The sequence below is a fragment of the Leucoraja erinacea genome, chromosome 43 (assembly GCF_028641065.1).
Source record: "Leucoraja erinacea ecotype New England chromosome 43, Leri_hhj_1, whole genome shotgun sequence".
Classification (NCBI taxonomy): domain Eukaryota; kingdom Metazoa; phylum Chordata; class Chondrichthyes; order Rajiformes; family Rajidae; genus Leucoraja; species Leucoraja erinaceus.
This window is the reverse complement of record NC_073419.1, coordinates 1802163-1821712: the sequence shown is the minus strand read 5'-3', so window position 1 is coordinate 1821712 and position 19550 is coordinate 1802163. Positions and strand designations below refer to the sequence as shown.

The following is a 19550-nucleotide window of genomic DNA, read 5'->3' as shown; positions in this document are numbered from 1 at the left end:
TCTGTCTATCCCGCCTAAATATTGAATATCCCTGGATGTTCAGCTCCCAGCCTAGAAGGTACAGTTCCTCCTCAGTTCATTCCTAGGAGGAAGAAAGATTCCGAGGGGAGTGAGGGGCGGCCGTGGCTGACAAGGGACCTCAGGGACAGTATTAAAAAAGTACAACGTAGCAAAGATGAGCGGGAAGCAAGAGGATTGGGTAACGTTTAAAGAGCAACAGAAGATAACTAAAAATACATTACGAGGTGAAAAGATGAGGTACGAAGGAAGGTAAGCTAGCCAAGAATATAAAGCAGGATAGTAAAAGCTTCTTTAGGTATGTGAAGAGGAAAAAATCAGTTAAGACCAAAGTTGGACCCTTGAGGACCGAAAAAGGTGAATTTATTATGGGGAACAAGGAAATGGCAGACGAGTTGAACAGGTACTTTGGATCTGTCTTCACTAAGGAGGACACAAACAATCTTCCTGATCTACTGGTGGCCAGAGGATCTGGGGTGATGGAGGAACTGAAGGAAATCCACATTAGGCAGGAAATGGTGTTGAGTAAACTGATGGGACTGAAGGCTGATAAATCCCCAGGGCCTGATGGTCTGTATCCCAGGGTACTTAAGGAAGTGCCTCTAGAAATCGTGGATGCATTGGTGATAATTTTCCAATGTTCTATAGATTCAGGATCAGTTCCTGTGGATTGGAGGGTAGCTAATGTTATCCCACTTTTTAAGAAAGGCGGGGGAGAGAAAACGGAATTATAGACCAGTTAGCCTGACATCGGTGGTGGGGAAGATGCTGGAGTCAATTATAAAAGATGAAATAGCCGCACATTTGGATAGCAGTAACAGGATCGGCCCGAGTCAGCATGGATTTACGAGGGGGAAATCATGCTTGACTAACCTTATGGAATTGTTTGAGGATGTAACTAGGAAAATGGACAAGGGAGAGCCAGTGGATGTAGTGTAACTGGACTTTCAGAAAGCATTTGATAAGGTCCCACATAGGAGATTAGTGGGCAAAATTAGGGCACATGGTATTGGGGGTAGAGTGCTGACATGGATAGAGAAGAGGTTGGTAGACCGCTACCACTCTCTGAGTAAAGAAGTTCCCCCTCATGTTACCCCTAAACTTCTGTCCCTTAATTCTCAAGTCATGTCCTCTTGTTTGAATCTTCCCTATTCTCAAAGGGAAAAGCTTATCCACGTCAACTCTGTCTATCCCTCTCATCATTTTAAAGACCTCTATCAAGTCCCCCCTTAACCTTATGCGCTCCAGAGAATAAAGACCTAACTTATTCAACCTATCTCTGTAACTTAGTTGTTAAAACCCAGGCAAAATTCTAGTAAATCTCCTCTGTACTCTCTCTATTTTGTTGACATCCTTCCTATAATTGGGCGACCAAAATTGTACACCATACTCCAGAATTGGTCTCACCAATGCCTTGTACAATATTAACATTACATCCCAACTTCTACATCAATTATTTGGATGAAGGGATGCAAAGTAACATTAGCAAATTTGCAGATGACACAAAGCTGGGTGGCAGTGTGAACTGTGAGGAGGATGCTATGAGAATGCAGGGTGACTTGGACAGGTTGGGGGAGTGGGCAGATGCATGGCAGATGAGGTTTAATGCGGATAAATGTGAGGTTATCCACTTTGGTATCAAAAACAGGAAGGCAGATTACTATGTAAATGGCATCAAGTTGGGAAAAGGGGAAGTACAACGGGATGTGGGGGTCCTTGTTCATCAGTCTATGAAAGTAAGCATGCAGGTACAGCAGGCAGTGAAGAAAGCGATTGCCTTGTTGGCCTTTATAACACGAGGAGTCGAGTATAGGAGCAAAGAGGTCCTTCTGCAGTTGTACAGGGCCCTAGTGAGACCACACCTGGAGTATTGTGTGCAGTTTTGGTCCCCTAATTTGAGGAAGGACATTCTTGCTATTGAGGGAGTGCAGCATAGGTTTACAAGGTTAATTGCTGGGAAGGCGGGACTGTCATATGCTGGGAGAATGGAGCGGCTGGGCTTGTACACTCTGGAGTTTAGAAGGATGAGAGGATATCTTATCGAAACATATAAGATTGTTAAAGGGTTTGGACACGCTAGAGGCAGGTAACATGTTCCTGATGTTGGGGGAGTCCAGAACCAGGGTCCACAGTTTAAGAATAAGGGGTAAGCTATTTAGAACGGAGATGAGGAAACACATTTTCTCACAGAGATTTGGTGAGTCTGTGGAATTCTCTGCCTCAGAGGGCGGTGGAGGCCGGTTCTCTGGATGCTTTCAAGAGAGAGCTAGATAGAGCTCTTAAAGAGAGCGGAACCAGGGGATATGGGGAGAAGGCAGGAACGGGGTACTGATTGGGGATGATCAGCTATGGCGGGCTGGCTTGAAGGGCTGAATGGCCTACTCCTGCACCTATTGTCTATTGTCCAATGTCAAACCTGTCCTATCCATGTACCTGTCTAGCTGTTGGTAAGATGGCGGATGTGCGGGAGTGGGCGCCGTCTGTGTATGGCAGCCTGCCCGCAGTCCGTCTGCACACCTTTTTTTAAATTAAATTTTATTTTAAGTCGTGTTAAAAAATGTTAGTGGAGGTTTTCTACGTGGGTGGTGGGGGTGGGGAAGGGGGAAACTTTATTTCTTAGTCCTCTACCTAGTCGGAGAGGCAGCATCCCTCCAAGCTGCTTCTTTGCCCCGTCCTCGCGGCCTACCATCGAGAGTGGAGCGGCGTTTCCTGTCGGGACCGGCCGGGACTACAGCTTCAGCGGCGGTGGCGCAGCGCTGGGCGCAGCGCTGGGATACCAACACGGAGCGGGCGATGCCTTACCGGGTCGCCGTGTGGTAAGCTCCGGAGCGCTTTGGCTGCCGACTCCCAACATCGCGGAGCTGGGGCTGCGGGCGTCCGGCCGCGGGCGGCGCTGGATTTGGAGCGCCGCGGAGCCAGGGATCGAGTTCGCCGGGGTCAGAGCTCCAACCGGCGCGGCCTGAGGTCTACGAGTGCCCCGGTCTCCGGTCTCCGGGGAGGAGGCAGCCGCTCCAGACTTTTCCAAGCCGCTGAGGAATGTTTCACCCGACGCCGATGTTCCATCTTCACGGCAAGAGGGCCCTGAAAATCATCGGACTGGCTGCACGGCCACAAATGGGCCCCGACCTCGGGTGTTTCACAGAGGAAGAGGACTTAACTTTCTGGTGCCTTTCCCCACAGTGGAAATGTTTTGATTCTGCTGTGGGGGGACGTTTGTGTTGAACTCTATAATGTGTTGTGTCCATTTTATTCTTTTTTGTTAACCTTTTTCTATGGTTTGTAATGGAACTTATTATTTAATTTATGTAAAGCACTTTGGTGTCAATGCGAGTTGACTTAAAACGTGCTATATAAATAACTTACTTACTTTCTTAAATGGTGAAATGGTACCTGCAGAATAGACAACAGGTGCAGGAGTAGGCCATTCGGCCCTTCGAGCCAGCATAACCATTCACTGTGATCATGGCTGATCATCCACAATCAATACTCTGTTCCTGCCTTCTCCCCATATCCCCTGACTCTGCTATTTTCAAGAGCTCTATCTAACTCCACTATCTTTAAGAGCTCTATTTGAAAATGGCAAAATTAATGTAATTAAGGCAAGTATAATGCCTTAGATCCTTAACTAACCTTAGATTAGGTTTCATCTGGAGATGATAGTGTAGATGGGGCATGTTGGTCGGCCTGGGCAAGTTGGGCCGAATGGCCTGTTTCCACACTGGAAATATGCACAAAATGCTGCAGTAACTCAGCGGGTCATGCAACAACTTTATCGAATAGGAAGAGGTGACATTTCGAGTCGAGACCCTTCAGACTGAGAGTCAGGGGAGAGGGAAACCTTTATGACTCTATGATGTTAGGGTTCTAAATGTTTCCTAATGCACCACTGCAAGATATTACGAGTAATGTTTTCCATTTGAACCCAATTTCAAGTTGGGGCGAAAGGCTTCTTTCTACACTCTATTGCTGATGTATCCCTGCAACATAACCCTGCTCCTGTTTCCATTTTGAAAGTGATTGCTATTGAGGGGGTTCAGAGTCGGTTCACCAGGTTAATTCCCGGGATGGCGGGACTGACATCTGATGAAAGAATGGGTCGACTGGGCTTGTATTCGCTGGAATTTAGAAGGTTGAGAGGGGATCTTACAGAAACATATAAAAGTCATAAGGGATTGGACACGCTAGAGGCAGGAAACATGTTCCCGATGTTAGGGGAGTCCAGAACCATGGGTCACACAGTTTAAGAATAAGGGGTAGGCCATTTAGGACTGAGACGAGAAAAAACTTTTCCACACAGTGTGTTGTGAATCCGTGGAATTCTCTGCCTCAGAAGGCAATGGAGGCAAATTCACTGTATGTTTTCAAGAGAGTGTTAGATTTAGCTCTTAGGGCTAACGGAATCAAGGGATATGGGGAGAAAGAAGGAACGGGGTACTGATTCTGGATGATCAGCCATGATCACATTGAATGGCGGTGCTAGCTCGAAGGGCCGGATGGCCTACTCCTGCGCCTATTGTCTACGTTTCTATTTCAAGTTGGGGTGAAGGGCCTATTCCCACGTTGCGTGACACTAAGACTGACGTATCACTGCAAGATAACGCCGCTCCTGTGTCCGTTTGAAACTTATTTCTTCTCTCTCCAGGACATCTTGTTTCTACCGGGCCGCCGGCTGTGGGAGGATAGCAACAACTTGCCAGCGACCTGCGGTGACTCAAGACTCCTGCTGTTCGAAGACAGCCTGGTGATCGTCCAGGTAAGACTGGATAGACTTGGTTTATACTCTCTAGAATTTAGAAGATTGAGAGGGGATCTTATAGAAACTTACAAAATTCTTAAGGGGTTGGACAGGCTAGATGCAGGAAGATTGTTCCCGATGTTAGGGAAGTCCAGGACAAGGGGTCACAGCTTAAGGATAAAGGGGAAATCCTTTAAAACCGAGATGAGAAGAACTTTTTTCACACAGAGAGTGGTGAATCTGTGGAAGTCTCTGCCACAGAGGGCAGTTGAGGCCAGTTCATTGGCTATATTTAAGAGGGAGTTAGATGTGGCCCTTGTGGCTAAGGGGATCAGGGGGTATGGAGAGAAGGCAGGTACGGGATACTGAGTTGGATGATCAGCCATGATCATATTGAATGGCGGTGCAGGCTCGAAGGGCCGAATGGCCTACTCCTGCACCTAATTTCTATGTTTCTATGTTTCTATGTAAACCTTGCTCAATGTGTACGAAGGAACTGCGGATGCTGGTTCAAACCGGAGATGGACACAAAAAACTCAACAGGCCAGGCAGCATCTGTGGAGAACATGGATAGGTGACGTTTCACAGAGTGCTGGAGTAACTCAGCGGGTCAGGCAGCATCTGTGGAGAACACGGATAGGTGACGTTTCATAGAGTGCTGGAGTAACTCAGCGGGTCAGGCAGCATCTGTGGAGAACATGGATAGGTGACGTTTCGGGTTGACCCGAAATGTCACCCATTCCTTCTCTCCATAGATCACTCAATGGTGGCCAATGGTTTTATTCAATTTTAGTCTAGTTTAATTTAGAGATTCTGCACGAAAACAGGCCCTTCGGCCCACCGAGTCCGTGCCGACCAGCGATACCCGCACAGTAACACTAACCGACACACACATGGGACAATTTTTACATTTACACCAGGACAATTAACCTACAAAACTGCACGTCTTTGGAGTGTGGGAGGACACCGAAAATCTCGGAGAAAACCCATGCCGGTCACGGGGAGAACGTGCAAACTCCGTACAGACAGCACCCGTAGTCGGTCCAACTGTCAAACTTCCAACGACTTGGCCTCCACAGCCGTCTCTAGCAATGAATCCCACAGATTCACCACCCTCTGACTAAAGAACTTACTCCTCACTTTCCGTGCTTCATGACTCTCTGAGACTCTATGAGTGGACGTGAGGTTCTGGAACGGATGGGTTGAGGCAAGGTTTACCTCGGGGAAGTTGCACAGGTGTGTACACCTGTTGGCAAGAAGGTACTTACACCGGTAAAGAACTCCAACCCTTTCTCGGCCTCAGATATCTCTCCTGCTATTACCTCTCTTTAGTTTAGTTTAGAGATACAGTGCGGAAACAGGCCCTTCGGCCCACCGGCTCCGTGCCGACCAGCGATCCCCGCACGCTAACACCATCCTACACCCACTCGGGACAATTTTTACATTTTTATACCCAAGCCAATTAAGCTACAAACCTGCACGTCTTTGGAGTGTGGGAGGAAACCGGAGCACCCGGAGAAAACCCATGCAGGTCAATGGGGGGGAGCGTACAAACTCCGTACAGACAGCACCTGTAGTCGGGATGGAACCCGGGTCCCCGGCGCGGCATTCGCTGTAAGGCGGCGACTCTACCGCTGCGCGCATGGTCTCCTTTCACTGAATTTCTTCAACAACAGAATGGTTGAACACAAATTTAAAACTGTGGTGGGTGAGTGGGGTGGGGGCGAAGGACAATGGGGCATATCTCCATTTTCTCTTTTTTTTCCTCGCACTTCTTTGGTAGTTCAGGGGTCTTTTCTCTCTCTCTCCCTTTTGCATTTTTCATCTTTTTCTTCGTTCTTTCCTTTTTTCTCTTTTTTTATGTTAATTTATAAAATGTTAAAAAATGCTGCACGAAAATTGTAGAACTCTCTCTCATGCCGATTGATTTATTCTTGTACAATTGCTTCTAATAAATTTATTTAAAAAATAAATTTTTAATAAATTTAAAAAACCCCCCCAAAAAAATTCTATCGCTGTGCCACCATGACCGCCCGAACTTTTCTTTCTGCCAGGGTTCAGAAGCGAAGAGCTACAAGCTGAACGTGGTCTGGATAGAACGACTAGTGGACACCAGCACTGAAAGGTGAGGAACAACTAACAGACGTGGACATATCTCAGTGTGACATTAGTCGGTACTTTGGAAAGGGTGCTGGCACAATTCACCTGGGACTTGAGTTACAGGGAGAGGTTGGGCTGGCTGGGGCTAATTTCTTTGGAGCGTAGGTGGCCGTGGGCGAGACGTATCACACCTTGGTTTGGGAGGAGCTCCAACCAAGTCCGCAAGAAATCGCAGAGAATTGTGGACATTCTTGCTATTGAGGGAGTACTGCGTAGGTTTACTAAGTTAATTCCCGGGATGGCGGGATTGTCAAATGCTGAGAGAATGGAGCAGCTGGGCTTATACACTCTGGAGTTTAGAAGGATGAGAGGCGATCTTATTGTTCGAAGGATGAGAGGGGATCTTATTGTTAGAAGGATGAGAGGCGATCTTATTGTTAGAAGGATGAGAGGGAATCTTATTGTTAGAAGGATGAGAGGGCATCTTATTGTTAGAAGGATGAGAGGGGATCTTATTGTTAGAAGGATGAGAGGGGATCTTATTGTTAGAAGGATGAGAGGCGATCTTATTGTTAGAAGGATGAGAGGGAATCTTATTGTTAGAAGGATGAGAGGGCATCTTATTGTTAGAAGGATGAGAGGTGATCTTATTGTTAGAAGGATGAGAGGGTATCTTATTGTTAGAAGGATGAGAGGGCATCTTATTGTTAGAAGGATGAGAGGGCATCTTATTGTTAGAAGGATGAGAGGTGATCTTATTGTTAGAAGGATGAGAGGGGATCTTATTGTTAGAAGGATGAGAGGCGATCTTATTGTTAGAAGGATGAGAGGAGATCTTATTGTTAGAAGGATGAGAGGGTATCTTACTGTTAGAAGGATGAGAGGGCATCTTATTGTTAGAAGGATGAGAGGTGATCTTATTGTTAGAAGGATGAGAGGATATCTTATTGTTAGAAGGATGAGAGGCGATCTTATTGAAACATATAAGATTATTAAGGGTTTGGACACGCTAGAGGCGGGAAACATGTTCCCGATGTTGGGGGAGTCCAGAACCAGGGGCCACAGTTTAAGAATAAGGGGTAAACCATTTATAACGGAGACAAGGAAACGCTTTTTCACACACAGAGTTGTGAGTCTGTGGAATTCTCTGCCTCAGAGGGCGGTGGAGGCCGGTTCTCTGGATGCTTTCAAGAGAGAGCTAGATAGGGCTCTTAAAGATAGCGGAGTCAGGGGATATGGGGAGAGGCAGGAACGGGGTACTGATTGGGGATGATCAGCCGTGATCACATTGAATGGCGGTGTTGGCTCGAAGGGCCGAATGGCCGACTCCTGCACCTATTGTCTATTGTCTATTGTCAGCCCAGACCATCACATACACAAACCAGCCTCCCTTCCATTGACTCCATCTACACCTCACGCTGCCTCGGCAAGGCCAGCAGCATCATCAAGGACCAGTCGCACCCCGGCCACTCCCTCTTCTCCCCTCTCCCATCGGGCAAGAGGTACAGAAGTGTGAAAACGCACACACCTCCAGATTCAGGGACAGTTTCTTCCCGACTGTTATCAGGCAACTGAATCATCCTACCACCATCTATAGACCGGTCCTGACCTCCCATCTACCTCATTTTGGAGACCTTGGACTCTATTTGTTCAGACTTTATTGGACATTATCTTGCACTAAACGTTAAAACCTTTATCCTTTTACCCAATGTATGGGAACCAAGAACCAGAGGAGAGGTTTAAAGGTGAGAGGGGAAAGGTTTATTTGAAACCTAAGGAGCAACCATTTCACCCAGATGGGTATATGGAACGAGCTGCCGGAGGATGTTGTTGAGGCAGGGACTATACCAACATTTAAAATATACTTGGACAGATATATGGATAGGACAGGTATGGAGGGGTATGGGCCAAATGCAGGCAGATGGGACTAGTGTGGATGGGCCATCTGTGCGGTGGATAGAAGGGTCTGTTTCCATACTGTATGATTCCACTACTCTAACTACTATCCACCTCATTGGTGACAATAGACAATAGGTGCAGGAGTAGGCCATTCGGCCCTTCCAGCCAGCACCGCCATTCAATGCGATCATGGCTGATCATCCCCAATCAGTGCCCCGTTCCTGCCTTCTCCCCATATCCCTCAACTCCGCTATCCCTAAGAGCCCTATCTAGCTCTCTCTTGAAAATATCCAGAGAACCGGCCTCCACCGCCCTCTAAGGCAGAGAATTCCACAGACTCACCACTCTCTGTGAGAAAATGTTTTCCCCTCATCTCCGTTGTAAATGGCTTACCCCTTATTCTTAAACTGTGGTTCTGGACCCTTGGACTATCCTTGATCGGACTTGGCCGGGTTTACCTTGCACTAAACGTTATTCCCTTATCATGTATCTGTACACTGTGGACGGCTCGATTGTAATCATGTATTGTCTTTCCGCTGACTGGTTAGCACGCAACAAAAAAGCTTTTCACTGTACCTCGGTACACGTTACACTAAAATGTGTTTGTGTTTCGTTCAGGAATCGGTTGAAGATCATTGTTCCAGACGAAAACTTTATTTACAACATGCGGGACTCCAAGAGTCTGGTAAGCATTCGGTTTAGAATCTGCAGCATATCGGGGTGAGATAGGGTCTTTCAATCTGAGATTGTACACTCTGGAGTTTAGAAGGATGAGAGAGGATCTTATTGAAACATGCAAGATTATTAAGGGTTTGGACACGCTAGAGGCAGGAAACATGTTCCCGATGTTGGGGGAGTCCAGAACCAGGGGCCATAGTTTAAGAATAAGGGGTAAGCCATTTAGAACGTAGATGAGGAAATACTTTTTCACACAGAGAGTTGTGAGTCTGTGGAATTCTCTGCCTCAGAGGGCGGTGGAGGCCGGCTCTCTGGATACTTTCACGAGAGAGCTAGATAGGGCTCTTAAAGATAGTGGAGTCGGGGGATATGGGGAGAAGGCAGGAACGGGGTACTGATTGGGGATGATCAGCCATGATCACATTGAATGGCGGTGCTGGCTCGAAGGGCCGAATGGCCTACTCCTGCACCTATTGTCTATTGTCTATTGAGATCAATCAAAATGCAATCCATCCATCAGAAGAATAAGGGGGGACCTCATTGAAACGTACAGAACAGTGAACGGCCTGGACAGAGTGGGTGTAGAGAGGATGTTTCCACTAGTGGGAGAGTCTAGAACTAGAGGGCACAGCCTCAGAATTAAAGGACGTTCTTTTAGAAAGGAGATGAGGAGGAATTTCTTTAGTCAGAGGGTGGTGGAATTCTTTGCCACAGACGGCTGTGGAAGCCAAATCAGTGGATATTTTTAAGGATAATTTTTAAGATAGATTCTTGATTAGTACGGGTGTCAGGGGTTATGGGGAGAAGGCAGGAGAATGGGGTTAGGAGGGAGAGATAGATCAGCCATGATTAAATGGCGGGGTAGACTTGATGGGCCGAATGGCCTAATTCTACTGCTATCACTTATGACCTTCATGGTCTGAATGGTTTTGAGTAATGTGTGATATGCATCCCCTATTCTGGCTGCAATCACAGTAGGATTTAAGAATAAGATCAATGTTTACATTTTACCCTTTTAAACTTTAGAAATACAGTGCGGATACAAGCTCTTCCGACCAACATGCCCCATCTACACTAGTCCCACCCCGACCAACATGCCCCATCTACACTAGTCCCACCCCGACCAACATGCCCCATCTACACTAGTCCCACCCCCCCGACCAACATGCCCCATCTACACTAGTCCCACCCCGACCAACATGCCCCATCTACAGTAGTCCCACCCTAGACCAACATGCCCCATCTACACTAGTCCCACCCCGACCAACATGCCCCATCTACACTAGTCCCACCCCGACCAACATGCCCCGTCTACACTAGTCGCACCCCGACCAACATGCCCCATCTACACTAGTCCCACCCCGACCAACATGTCCCATCTACACTAGTCCCACCCCGACCAACATGCCCCATCTACACTAGTCCCACCCCGACCAACATGCCCCATCTACACTAGTCCCACCCCGACCAACATGCCCCATCTACACTAGTCCCACCCCGACCAACATGCCCCATCTACACTAGTCCCACCCCGACCAACATGCCCCATCTACACTAGTCCCACCCCGACCAACATGCCCCATCTACACTAGTCCCACCCCGACCAACATGCCCCATCTACACTAGTCCCACCCCGACCAACATGTCCCATCTACACTAGTCCCACCCCGACCAACATGCCCCATCTACACTAGTCCCACCCCGACCAACATGCCCCATCTACACTAGTCCCACCCCCGACCACATCCCACCCCGACCAACCCCCATACACTAGTCCCACCCCGACCAACATGCCCCATCTACACTAGTCCCACCCCGACCAACATGCCCCATCTACACTAGTCCCACCCCGACCAACATGCCCCATCTACACTAGTCCCACCCCGACCTACATGCGCCATCAACACTAGTCCCACCCCGACCCACATGCCCCATCTACACTAGTCCCACCCCGACTAACATGTCCCATCTACACTAGTCCCACCCCGACCAACATGCCCCATCTACACTAGTCCCACCCCGACCAACATGCCCCATCTACACTAGTCCCACCCCGACCAACATGCCCCATCTACACTAGTCCCACCCCGACCAACATGCCCCATCTACACTAGTCCCACCCCGACCAACATGCCCCATCTACACTAGTCCCACCCCGACCAACATGTCCCCATCTACACTAGTCCCACCCCGACCAACATGCCCCATCTACACTAGTCCCACCCCGACCAACATGCCCCATCTACACTAGTCCCACCCCGACCAACATGCCCCATCTACACTAGTCCCACCCCGACCAACATGCCCCATCTACACTAGTCCCACCCCGACCAACATGCCCCATCTACACTAGTCCCACCCCGACCAACATGCCCCATCTACACTAGTCCCACCCCGACCAACATGCCCACACTAGTCCCACCCCGACCAACATGCCCCATCTACACTAGTCCCACCCCGACCAACATGCCCCATCTACACTAGTCCAACATGTCCCGACCAACATGCCCCATCTACACTAGTCCCACCCCGACCAACATGCCCCATCTACACTAGTCCCACCCCGACCAACATGCCCCATCTACACTAGTCCCACCGCGACCAACATGCCCCATCTTCACTAGTCCCTCACCGCCCAACAAGCCTCATCTACACTAGCCCCACACCGACCAACACGCCATCTACACTAGTCTCACCCCGACCAACATGCCCATCTACACTAGTCCACCCCGACCAACATGCCCCATCTACACTAGTCCCACCCCGACCAACATGCCCCATCTACACTAGTCCCACCCCGACCAACATGCCCCATCTACACTAGTCCCACCCCGACCAACATGCCCCATCTACACTAGTCCCACCCCGACCAACATGCCCCATCTACACTAGTCCCACCCCGACCAACATGCCCCATCTACACTAGTCCCACCCCCCGACCAACATGTCCCATCTACACTAGTCCCACCCCGACCAACATGCCCCATCTACACTAGTCCCACCCCGACCAACATGCCCCATCTACACTAGTCCCACCCCGACCAACATGCCCCATCTACACTAGTCCCACCCCCGACCAACATGCCCCCATCTACACTAGTCCCACCCCCGACCAACATGCCCCATCTACACTAGTCCCACCCCGACCAACATGCCCCATCTACACTAGTCCCACCCCGACCAACATGCCCCATCTACACTAGTCCCACCCCGACCAACATGCCCCATCTACACCAGTCCCACCCCGACCAACATGCCCCATCTACACTAGTCCCACCCCCCCGCCAAACATCTATCTACACTAGTCCCACCCCGACCCACCCCGACCAACATGCCCCATCTACACTAGTCCCACCCCGACCAACATGCCCCATCTACACTAGTCCCACCCCGACCAACATGCCCCATCTACACTAGTCCCACCCCGACCAACATGCCCCATCTACACTAGTCCCACCCCGACCAACATGCCCCATCTACACTAGTCCCACCCCGACCAACATGCCCCATCTACACTAGTCCCACCCCGACCAACATGCCCCATCTACACTAGTCCCACCCCGACCAACATGCCCCATCTACACTAGTCCCACCCCGACCAACATGCCCCATCTACACTAGTCCCACCCCGACCAACATGCCCCATCTACACTAGTCCCACACTAGTCCCATCTACACCCACCCGACCAACATGCCCCATCTACACTAGTCCCACCCCGACCAACATGCCCCATCTACACTAGTCCCACCTGCCCGACCAACATGCGTCATCTACACCAGTCCCACCTGCCCGACTAACATGCGCCATCTACAGCAGTCCCACCCCGACCAACATGCCCCATCTACACTAGTCCCACCCCGACCAACATGCCCCATCTACACTAGTCCCACCCCGACCAACATGCCCCATCTACACTAGTCCCACCCCGACCAACATGCCCCATCTACACTAGTCCCACCCCGACCAACATGCCCCATCTACACTAGTCCCACCCCGACCAACATGCCCCATCTACACTAGTCCCACCCCGACCAACATGCCCCATCTACCCCATAGTCCCACCCCCACCAACATTACCCAACTACACTAGTCCCACCCCGACCAACATGCCCCATCTACACTAGTCCCACCCCGACCAACATGCCCCATCTACACTAGTCCCACCCCGACCAACATGCCCCATCTACACTAGTAGTCCCACCCCCCCATCTACACTACCCACCTGCCGAACATGCCCCATCTACACTAGTCCCACCCCGACCAACATGCCCCATCTACACTAGTCCCACCCCGACCAACATGCCCCATCTACACTAGTCCCACCCCGACCAACATGTCCCATCTACACTAGTCCCACCCCGACCAACATGCCCCATCTACACTAGTCCCACCCCGACCAACATGCCCCATCTACACTAGTCCCACCCCGACCAACATGCCCCGTCTACACTAGTCCAACCCCGACCATCATGCCCCATCTACACTAGTCCCACCCCGACCAACATGCCCCATCTACACTAGTCCCACCCCGACCAACATGCCCCATCTACACTAGTCCCACCCCGACCACCATGCCCCATCTACACTAGTCCCACCCCGACCAACATGCCCCATCTACACTAGTCCCACCCCGACCAACATGCCCCATCTACACTAGTCCCACCCCGACCAACATGCCCCATCTACACTAGTCCCACCCCGACCAACATGCCCCATCTACACCAGTCCCACCCCGCCCAACATGCCCCATCTACACTAGTCCCACCCCGACCAACATGCCCCATCTACACTAGTCCCATCCGGACCAACATGCCCCATCTACACTAGTCCCATCCGCCTGCGTTTGGCCCATACCCCTCCAAACCCGTCCTATCCATGTACCTGTCTAAATGCTTTTTAAACATTGGGATAGTCCCAGCCTCAACTACCTCCTCCGGCTGCTCGTTCCATACACCCACCACACTCTGAAGACAAAAGTTGCCCCTCGTGTTTCTATTATAAACCAGCCCTGGTTTCCCTCTCCCCTGACTTTCAGTCTGAAGAAGGATCTCGACCCGAAACGTCACCTATCCATGTTCTCCACAGATGTTGCCTGACCCGCTGAGTTACTCCAGCACTCTGTGAAACGTCACCTATCCATGTTCTCCACAGATGCTGCCTGACCCGCTGAGTTACTCCAGCACTCTGTGAAACGTCACCTATCCATGTTCTCCCCCAGATGCTGCCTGACCCGCTGAGTTACTCCGGCACTCTGTGTCTATTTTTGGTTTAAACAGCATCTGCAGCTCCTTCCTACACGTTGACGTGGGGTCCTGTTCTGCTCTTCTGGTTGACAGATGGTGTGGCTTTGGAAGCTGAAGCAAGCGATCAGGCAGTGCTTGGGGGGCAAGCTGGACTACCCGCTGTGGGGCGAGGGCTGTACGGAGAAAACCTGCACGGTGCCAGCTCGACGCTTTGCCACCTACACCTTCGTCAGCCATCCTCGATTTACCGATGCCACCTACGAAGGGGACTGGCACACGGGCAAACCTCAGGGCAGGTACACCTCACGTCAGAACTTAACCTTCTTGCTCAAGGCCCGGCAGAAAAATACTGAGCAGCAAAATGGACTGAAAGATGAATGTTTAGCTTAGTTTTGTTTTATTTCATTTAGTTTAATCTTGTTTAGTCAAGTCTAGTCTGGTCTAGTCTAGCCCCAAGAACTAAATCTAACTCTCTCATGAAAGCATCCAGAGAACCTGCCTCCACCGCCCTCTGAGGCAGAGAATTCCACAGACTCACCACTCTCTGTGAGATAAAGTGTTTCCTGGTCTCCGTTGTAAATATTTAGTCTTGTTTAGTTTAGTTTAGTTTAGTCTGGTCTGGTCTGGTTTAGTTTAATCTTGTTTTAGTTTAGTTAAGAGTTTCAGTGGGGAAACATGCCCTTCGGCCCTCCGAGTCCGCGCCAACCAGCGATCCCCGCACACTAACACTATCCCACGCACACCGGGGACAGTTTTTACTTTTCTACCATTAACCTAAAAACCTGTACGTCTTTGGAGTGTGGGAGGAAACCGAAATTCTCAGAGAAAACTCACGCCAGTGGGTACAGACAGCGCCCGTAGCCGGGATCGAACCCGGGTCTCTGGCACGGTGAGGCAGCAACTCTACCGCTGCGCTGGGTAAAATTGACGCTTGTTACCGACTGGCACCCACCAATCTATGCCGTAACAAGGCGCAAGGGGTGGCAGGGTGACCAGAGAGAAGTCCTGAACTACTATCTACCTCATTGGAGACACTCGGACTATCCTTGATCGGACTTAATTCCCTTTGTCCTGTATCTGTACACTGTGGACGGCTCGATTGAAATCACGTATTGTCTTTCCGCTGAACGAATAGCACGCAACAAAAAAGCTTTTCACTGTACCCCGGGTACACGTGACAATACACTAAACTACTGTCTTTAACGTTATTAGATTTTGTTCAGTTACGGAGGCGAGGAGGAACTTCTTTAGTCACCAATGCCCTGTACAAATGGCCCGAGTGTAGACGTTGGGAGGTCATGTTGCAGTTGTATAAGACGTTGGTGGGACCTCATTTAGAATATTGTGTTCAGTTCTGGGCAACACGTTATAGGGATGATATTGTCAAACTTGAAAACATCCAGTGAATTGGCCTCCACTGCCTCCTGTTGCAGAGAATTCCACAGATTCACAACTCTCTGGGTGAAAATGTCCTAAATGGCCTACACCTTATTCTTAAACTGTTACACTTGTTTCTGGACTCCCCCAACATTGCGAACATTTTTCCTCTATGTAGTCTGTCCAATCCTTCAAGAATTTTATATGTTTCTATAAGATTCCCATTCATCCTAGATTCTGGTGAATACAAGCCCAGTCGACCCATTCTTTCATCATATGTCAGTCATAGAAACATAGAAAATAGGTTCAGGAGGAGGCCATTCGGCCCTTCGAGCCAGCACCGCCATTCATTGTGATCATGGCTGATCGTCCCCTGTCAATAACCCGTGCCTGCCTTCTCCCCATATCCCTTGACTCCACTAGCCCCTAGAGCTCTATCTAACTCTCTCTTAAATCCATCCAGTGATTTGGCCTCCACTCCCCTCTGTGTCAGGGAATTCCATAAATTCACAACTCTCTGGATGAAAAAGTCTTTCCTCACCTCAGTCTTAAATGGCCTCCCCTTTATTCTAAGACTGAGGCCCCTGGTTCTGGACTCACCCAACATTGGGAACATTTTTCCTGCATCTAGCTTGTCCAGTGATTTTATAATTTTATATGTTTCTATAAGACCCTCCCTCATCCTTCTAAACTCCAGTGAATACAAGCCTAGTCTTTTCAATATTTCCCCATATGACAGTCCCTCCATCCCAGGGATCAATCTCGTGAACCTACGCTGCACTGCCTCATATTCCTCGTATGTTGCAAAATAAAGTATTGGCTAATAAAGTATGATTATGGAGAAGCTTGTGTGGACCTGAGATCCTGAGAGCGATGCCGTCTGGAGCTATGCTCCTGGTAGGGCCACCCATGGCGGTAAAGTCGAGGGGGAGGTCTCTGACAAAGAGCCAATCCAACCAAGACCTCAATGGTGGAACAGGCGGAGGACGATGGCTGACCTTAGTGGAGCGTCACAACGGCTGGGAAGGCGGATGAAGGCTGCAGCAGAAAAGGGGTCTCCGGTCGTCTTGGACTCCATGCCACTGGATCCTGACCCAGATCTGTCAAGGACCGTGGGGTGGCTGTCTGTGCACCAGTCTCCCCACGTTAAACAAAGTCACGCACAGGCAGGCGTCCTCCAACCCTGGAGACACCCATGGTCAGCCATGACTGAAAGGGGGGGGGGCTAAGAAGATAAGAAGATATTGCAGGGGGAATTGTGGGGGAAGGAACAAAGGAGGACCTGGTGTGGGGGGGACGTCTACCATGAGGGAGGGGGAGGGGGAGGGAGGAAGAACAAAGGGGGACCTGGCGAGGGAGTACTTTGTAAATTTGTCAGCCCCCTTTATGTAGCGGCTATTCGCATACCTTGAGTATGCTAGTAAAGAATTTCACTTTGACTTGTATTCATTCATTCATTCATTCATTCATTCATTCATACATTCATTCATCTATTCATTCATTCACTCAGTCATTCATCCATCCATTCACTCAGTCATCCATTCATTCATTCAAATCATTCATTCTTCATCATTCAATCATTCATTCATTCATTCAAATCATTCATTCTTCATCATCATTCATTCATTCTTCATTCATCATTCATTCATTCTTCATTCATTCTTCATTCATTCATTCATTCTTCATTCATACATTCATTCATTCATTCAATCATTCAGTAATTCAATAATTCATTCATTCATTCATTCATTCATTCATTCATTCATCTTTCTTTTATTTACATATTTCTTCTTGTTCCAGTGGAATCATGAAGTGGCCAGATGGACGAAACTATGCCGGCCAATATGAAGGAGGTCAGGAGCATGGGTGAGCAATACCTAAACCACCTTCCCACACTCAGAGAAAGATCGATTCTTGATCAGTACGGGTGTCAGGGGTTGTGGGGAGAAGGCAGGAGAATGGGGTTAGGACGGAGAGATAGATCAGTCTTGACTGAATGGCGGAGTAGACTTGATGGGCTAATTCTGCTCCTATCACTTATGACCTTATGATCCTGGAGAGAAAGAATTCTTCAAAGGTCTCGACCCGAAACGTCGCCCATTCCTTCTCTCCAGAATTGCTGCCAGTCCTGCTCAGTTACTCCAGCACCTTGTGTCTATCTTCAGTGTAGACCAGCATCTGCAGTTCCTTTCTACACATCTACACCTCATATTGTCAAGCGGTCCATCCTCTGACTGCCTCTCGTCGCAGTGAGAAACTGTGCTGGAATTATATGCAGAAATTCTGCTCCTATCACTTAAGAACTTATATGTAGGAATAACTGCAGATGCTGGTTTAAATTGAAGGTAGACACAAAATGCTGGAGTAACTCAGCGGGACAGGCAGCATCTCTGGAGAGAAGGAACAGGTGACGTTTCGGGTCGAGACCCTTCTTCAGACTGATGTGGGGGTGGGGGGGGGGGGGGGGGGGAAGAAGAAAGGAAGAGGCGGAGACAGTGGGCTGTGGGGGAGCTGGGAAGGGGAGGGGAAGGAGGGAGAAAGCAGGGACTACCTGAAATTGGAGAAGTCAATGTTCATACCGCTGGGGTGTAAACTACCCAAGCGAAATATGAGGTGCTGCTCCTCCAATTTGAGGTGGGACTCACTCTGGCCATGGAGGAGGCCCAGGACAGAAAGGTTGGATTCGGATTCGGAATGGGAGGGGGAGTTGAAGTGCTGAGCCACCGGGAGATCAGGTTGGTTATTGCGAACTGTGCGGAGATGTTGGGCGAAACGATCGCCAAGCCTGCGCTTGGTCTCACCGATGTAGATCAGCTGACATCTAGAGCAGCGGATGCAATAGATGAGGTTGGAGGAGATGCAGGTGAACCTCTGCCTCACCTGGAAAGACTGCTTGGGTCCTTGGATGGAGTCGAGGGGGGAGGTAAAGCGACAAGTGTAGCATTTCAAGGGGAAGCTGTGAGACTGTCTAATTGTCTCTTTGCCCCAGGTTCGGTGTACACGTTGCGCCCGGAACTCCAGAGAGCTTCGACTGCTACAAATGCCACTGGAAAATGGGAAAGATGTGTGGATACGGCATCTGTGAGTAAGTACAACTGATAACCTCAGAAAATCATGTTGCCATGGACACACAGCTCCATCCAAGACCGCAAGAAACCGCAGCGAATTGTGGACGCAGCCCAGACCATCACACAAACCCACCTCCCTTCCATTGCCTCCATCTACACCTCACGCTGCCTCGGCAAGGCCAGCAGCATCATCAAGGACCAGTCGCACCCCGGCCATTCCCTCTTCTCCCCTCTCCCATCAGGCAAAAGGTACAGAAGTGTGAAAACGCACACCTCCAGATTCAGGGACAGTTTTTTCCCAGCTGTTATCAGGCAACTGAATCATCCTACCCCAACCAGAGAGCGGTCCTGAACTACTATCGACCTCATTGGTGACCCTCGGACTATCCTTGATCAGACTTTACTGGCTTTACTTTGCACTAAACGTTATT

The 19550-nt window shown here is 49.6% G+C and overlaps 2 protein-coding genes across 2 annotated transcripts in view; one reads left to right on the top strand and one right to left on the bottom strand.

The window, feature by feature from the left end:
• Window positions 1-19550, top strand: part of LOC129714858 (ALS2 C-terminal-like protein) — a 111793-nt gene that overhangs the window by 42363 nt on the left and 49880 nt on the right. Inside the window, exons 8-13 of the mRNA XM_055664685.1 lie at window positions 4661-4771; window positions 6808-6878; window positions 9371-9437; window positions 14768-14970; window positions 17852-17917; window positions 19041-19136. Of these exons, the coding sequence (XP_055520660.1) occupies window positions 4661-4771; window positions 6808-6878; window positions 9371-9437; window positions 14768-14970; window positions 17852-17917; window positions 19041-19136 (614 nt within the window). The remainder of the gene's footprint in view (window positions 1-4660; window positions 4772-6807; window positions 6879-9370; window positions 9438-14767; window positions 14971-17851; window positions 17918-19040; window positions 19137-19550) is intronic.
• LOC129714860 (uncharacterized) lies at window positions 6889-19525 on the bottom strand. The gene is made up of 2 exons (XM_055664694.1): window positions 19393-19525; window positions 6889-8381 (listed from the first exon to the last, which is right to left on the bottom strand). The coding sequence occupies exon 2, from the start codon at window positions 7877-7879 to the stop codon at window positions 6971-6973; it is 909 nt and encodes a 302-aa protein (XP_055520669.1). The 5' UTR covers window positions 7880-8381; window positions 19393-19525; the 3' UTR covers window positions 6889-6970.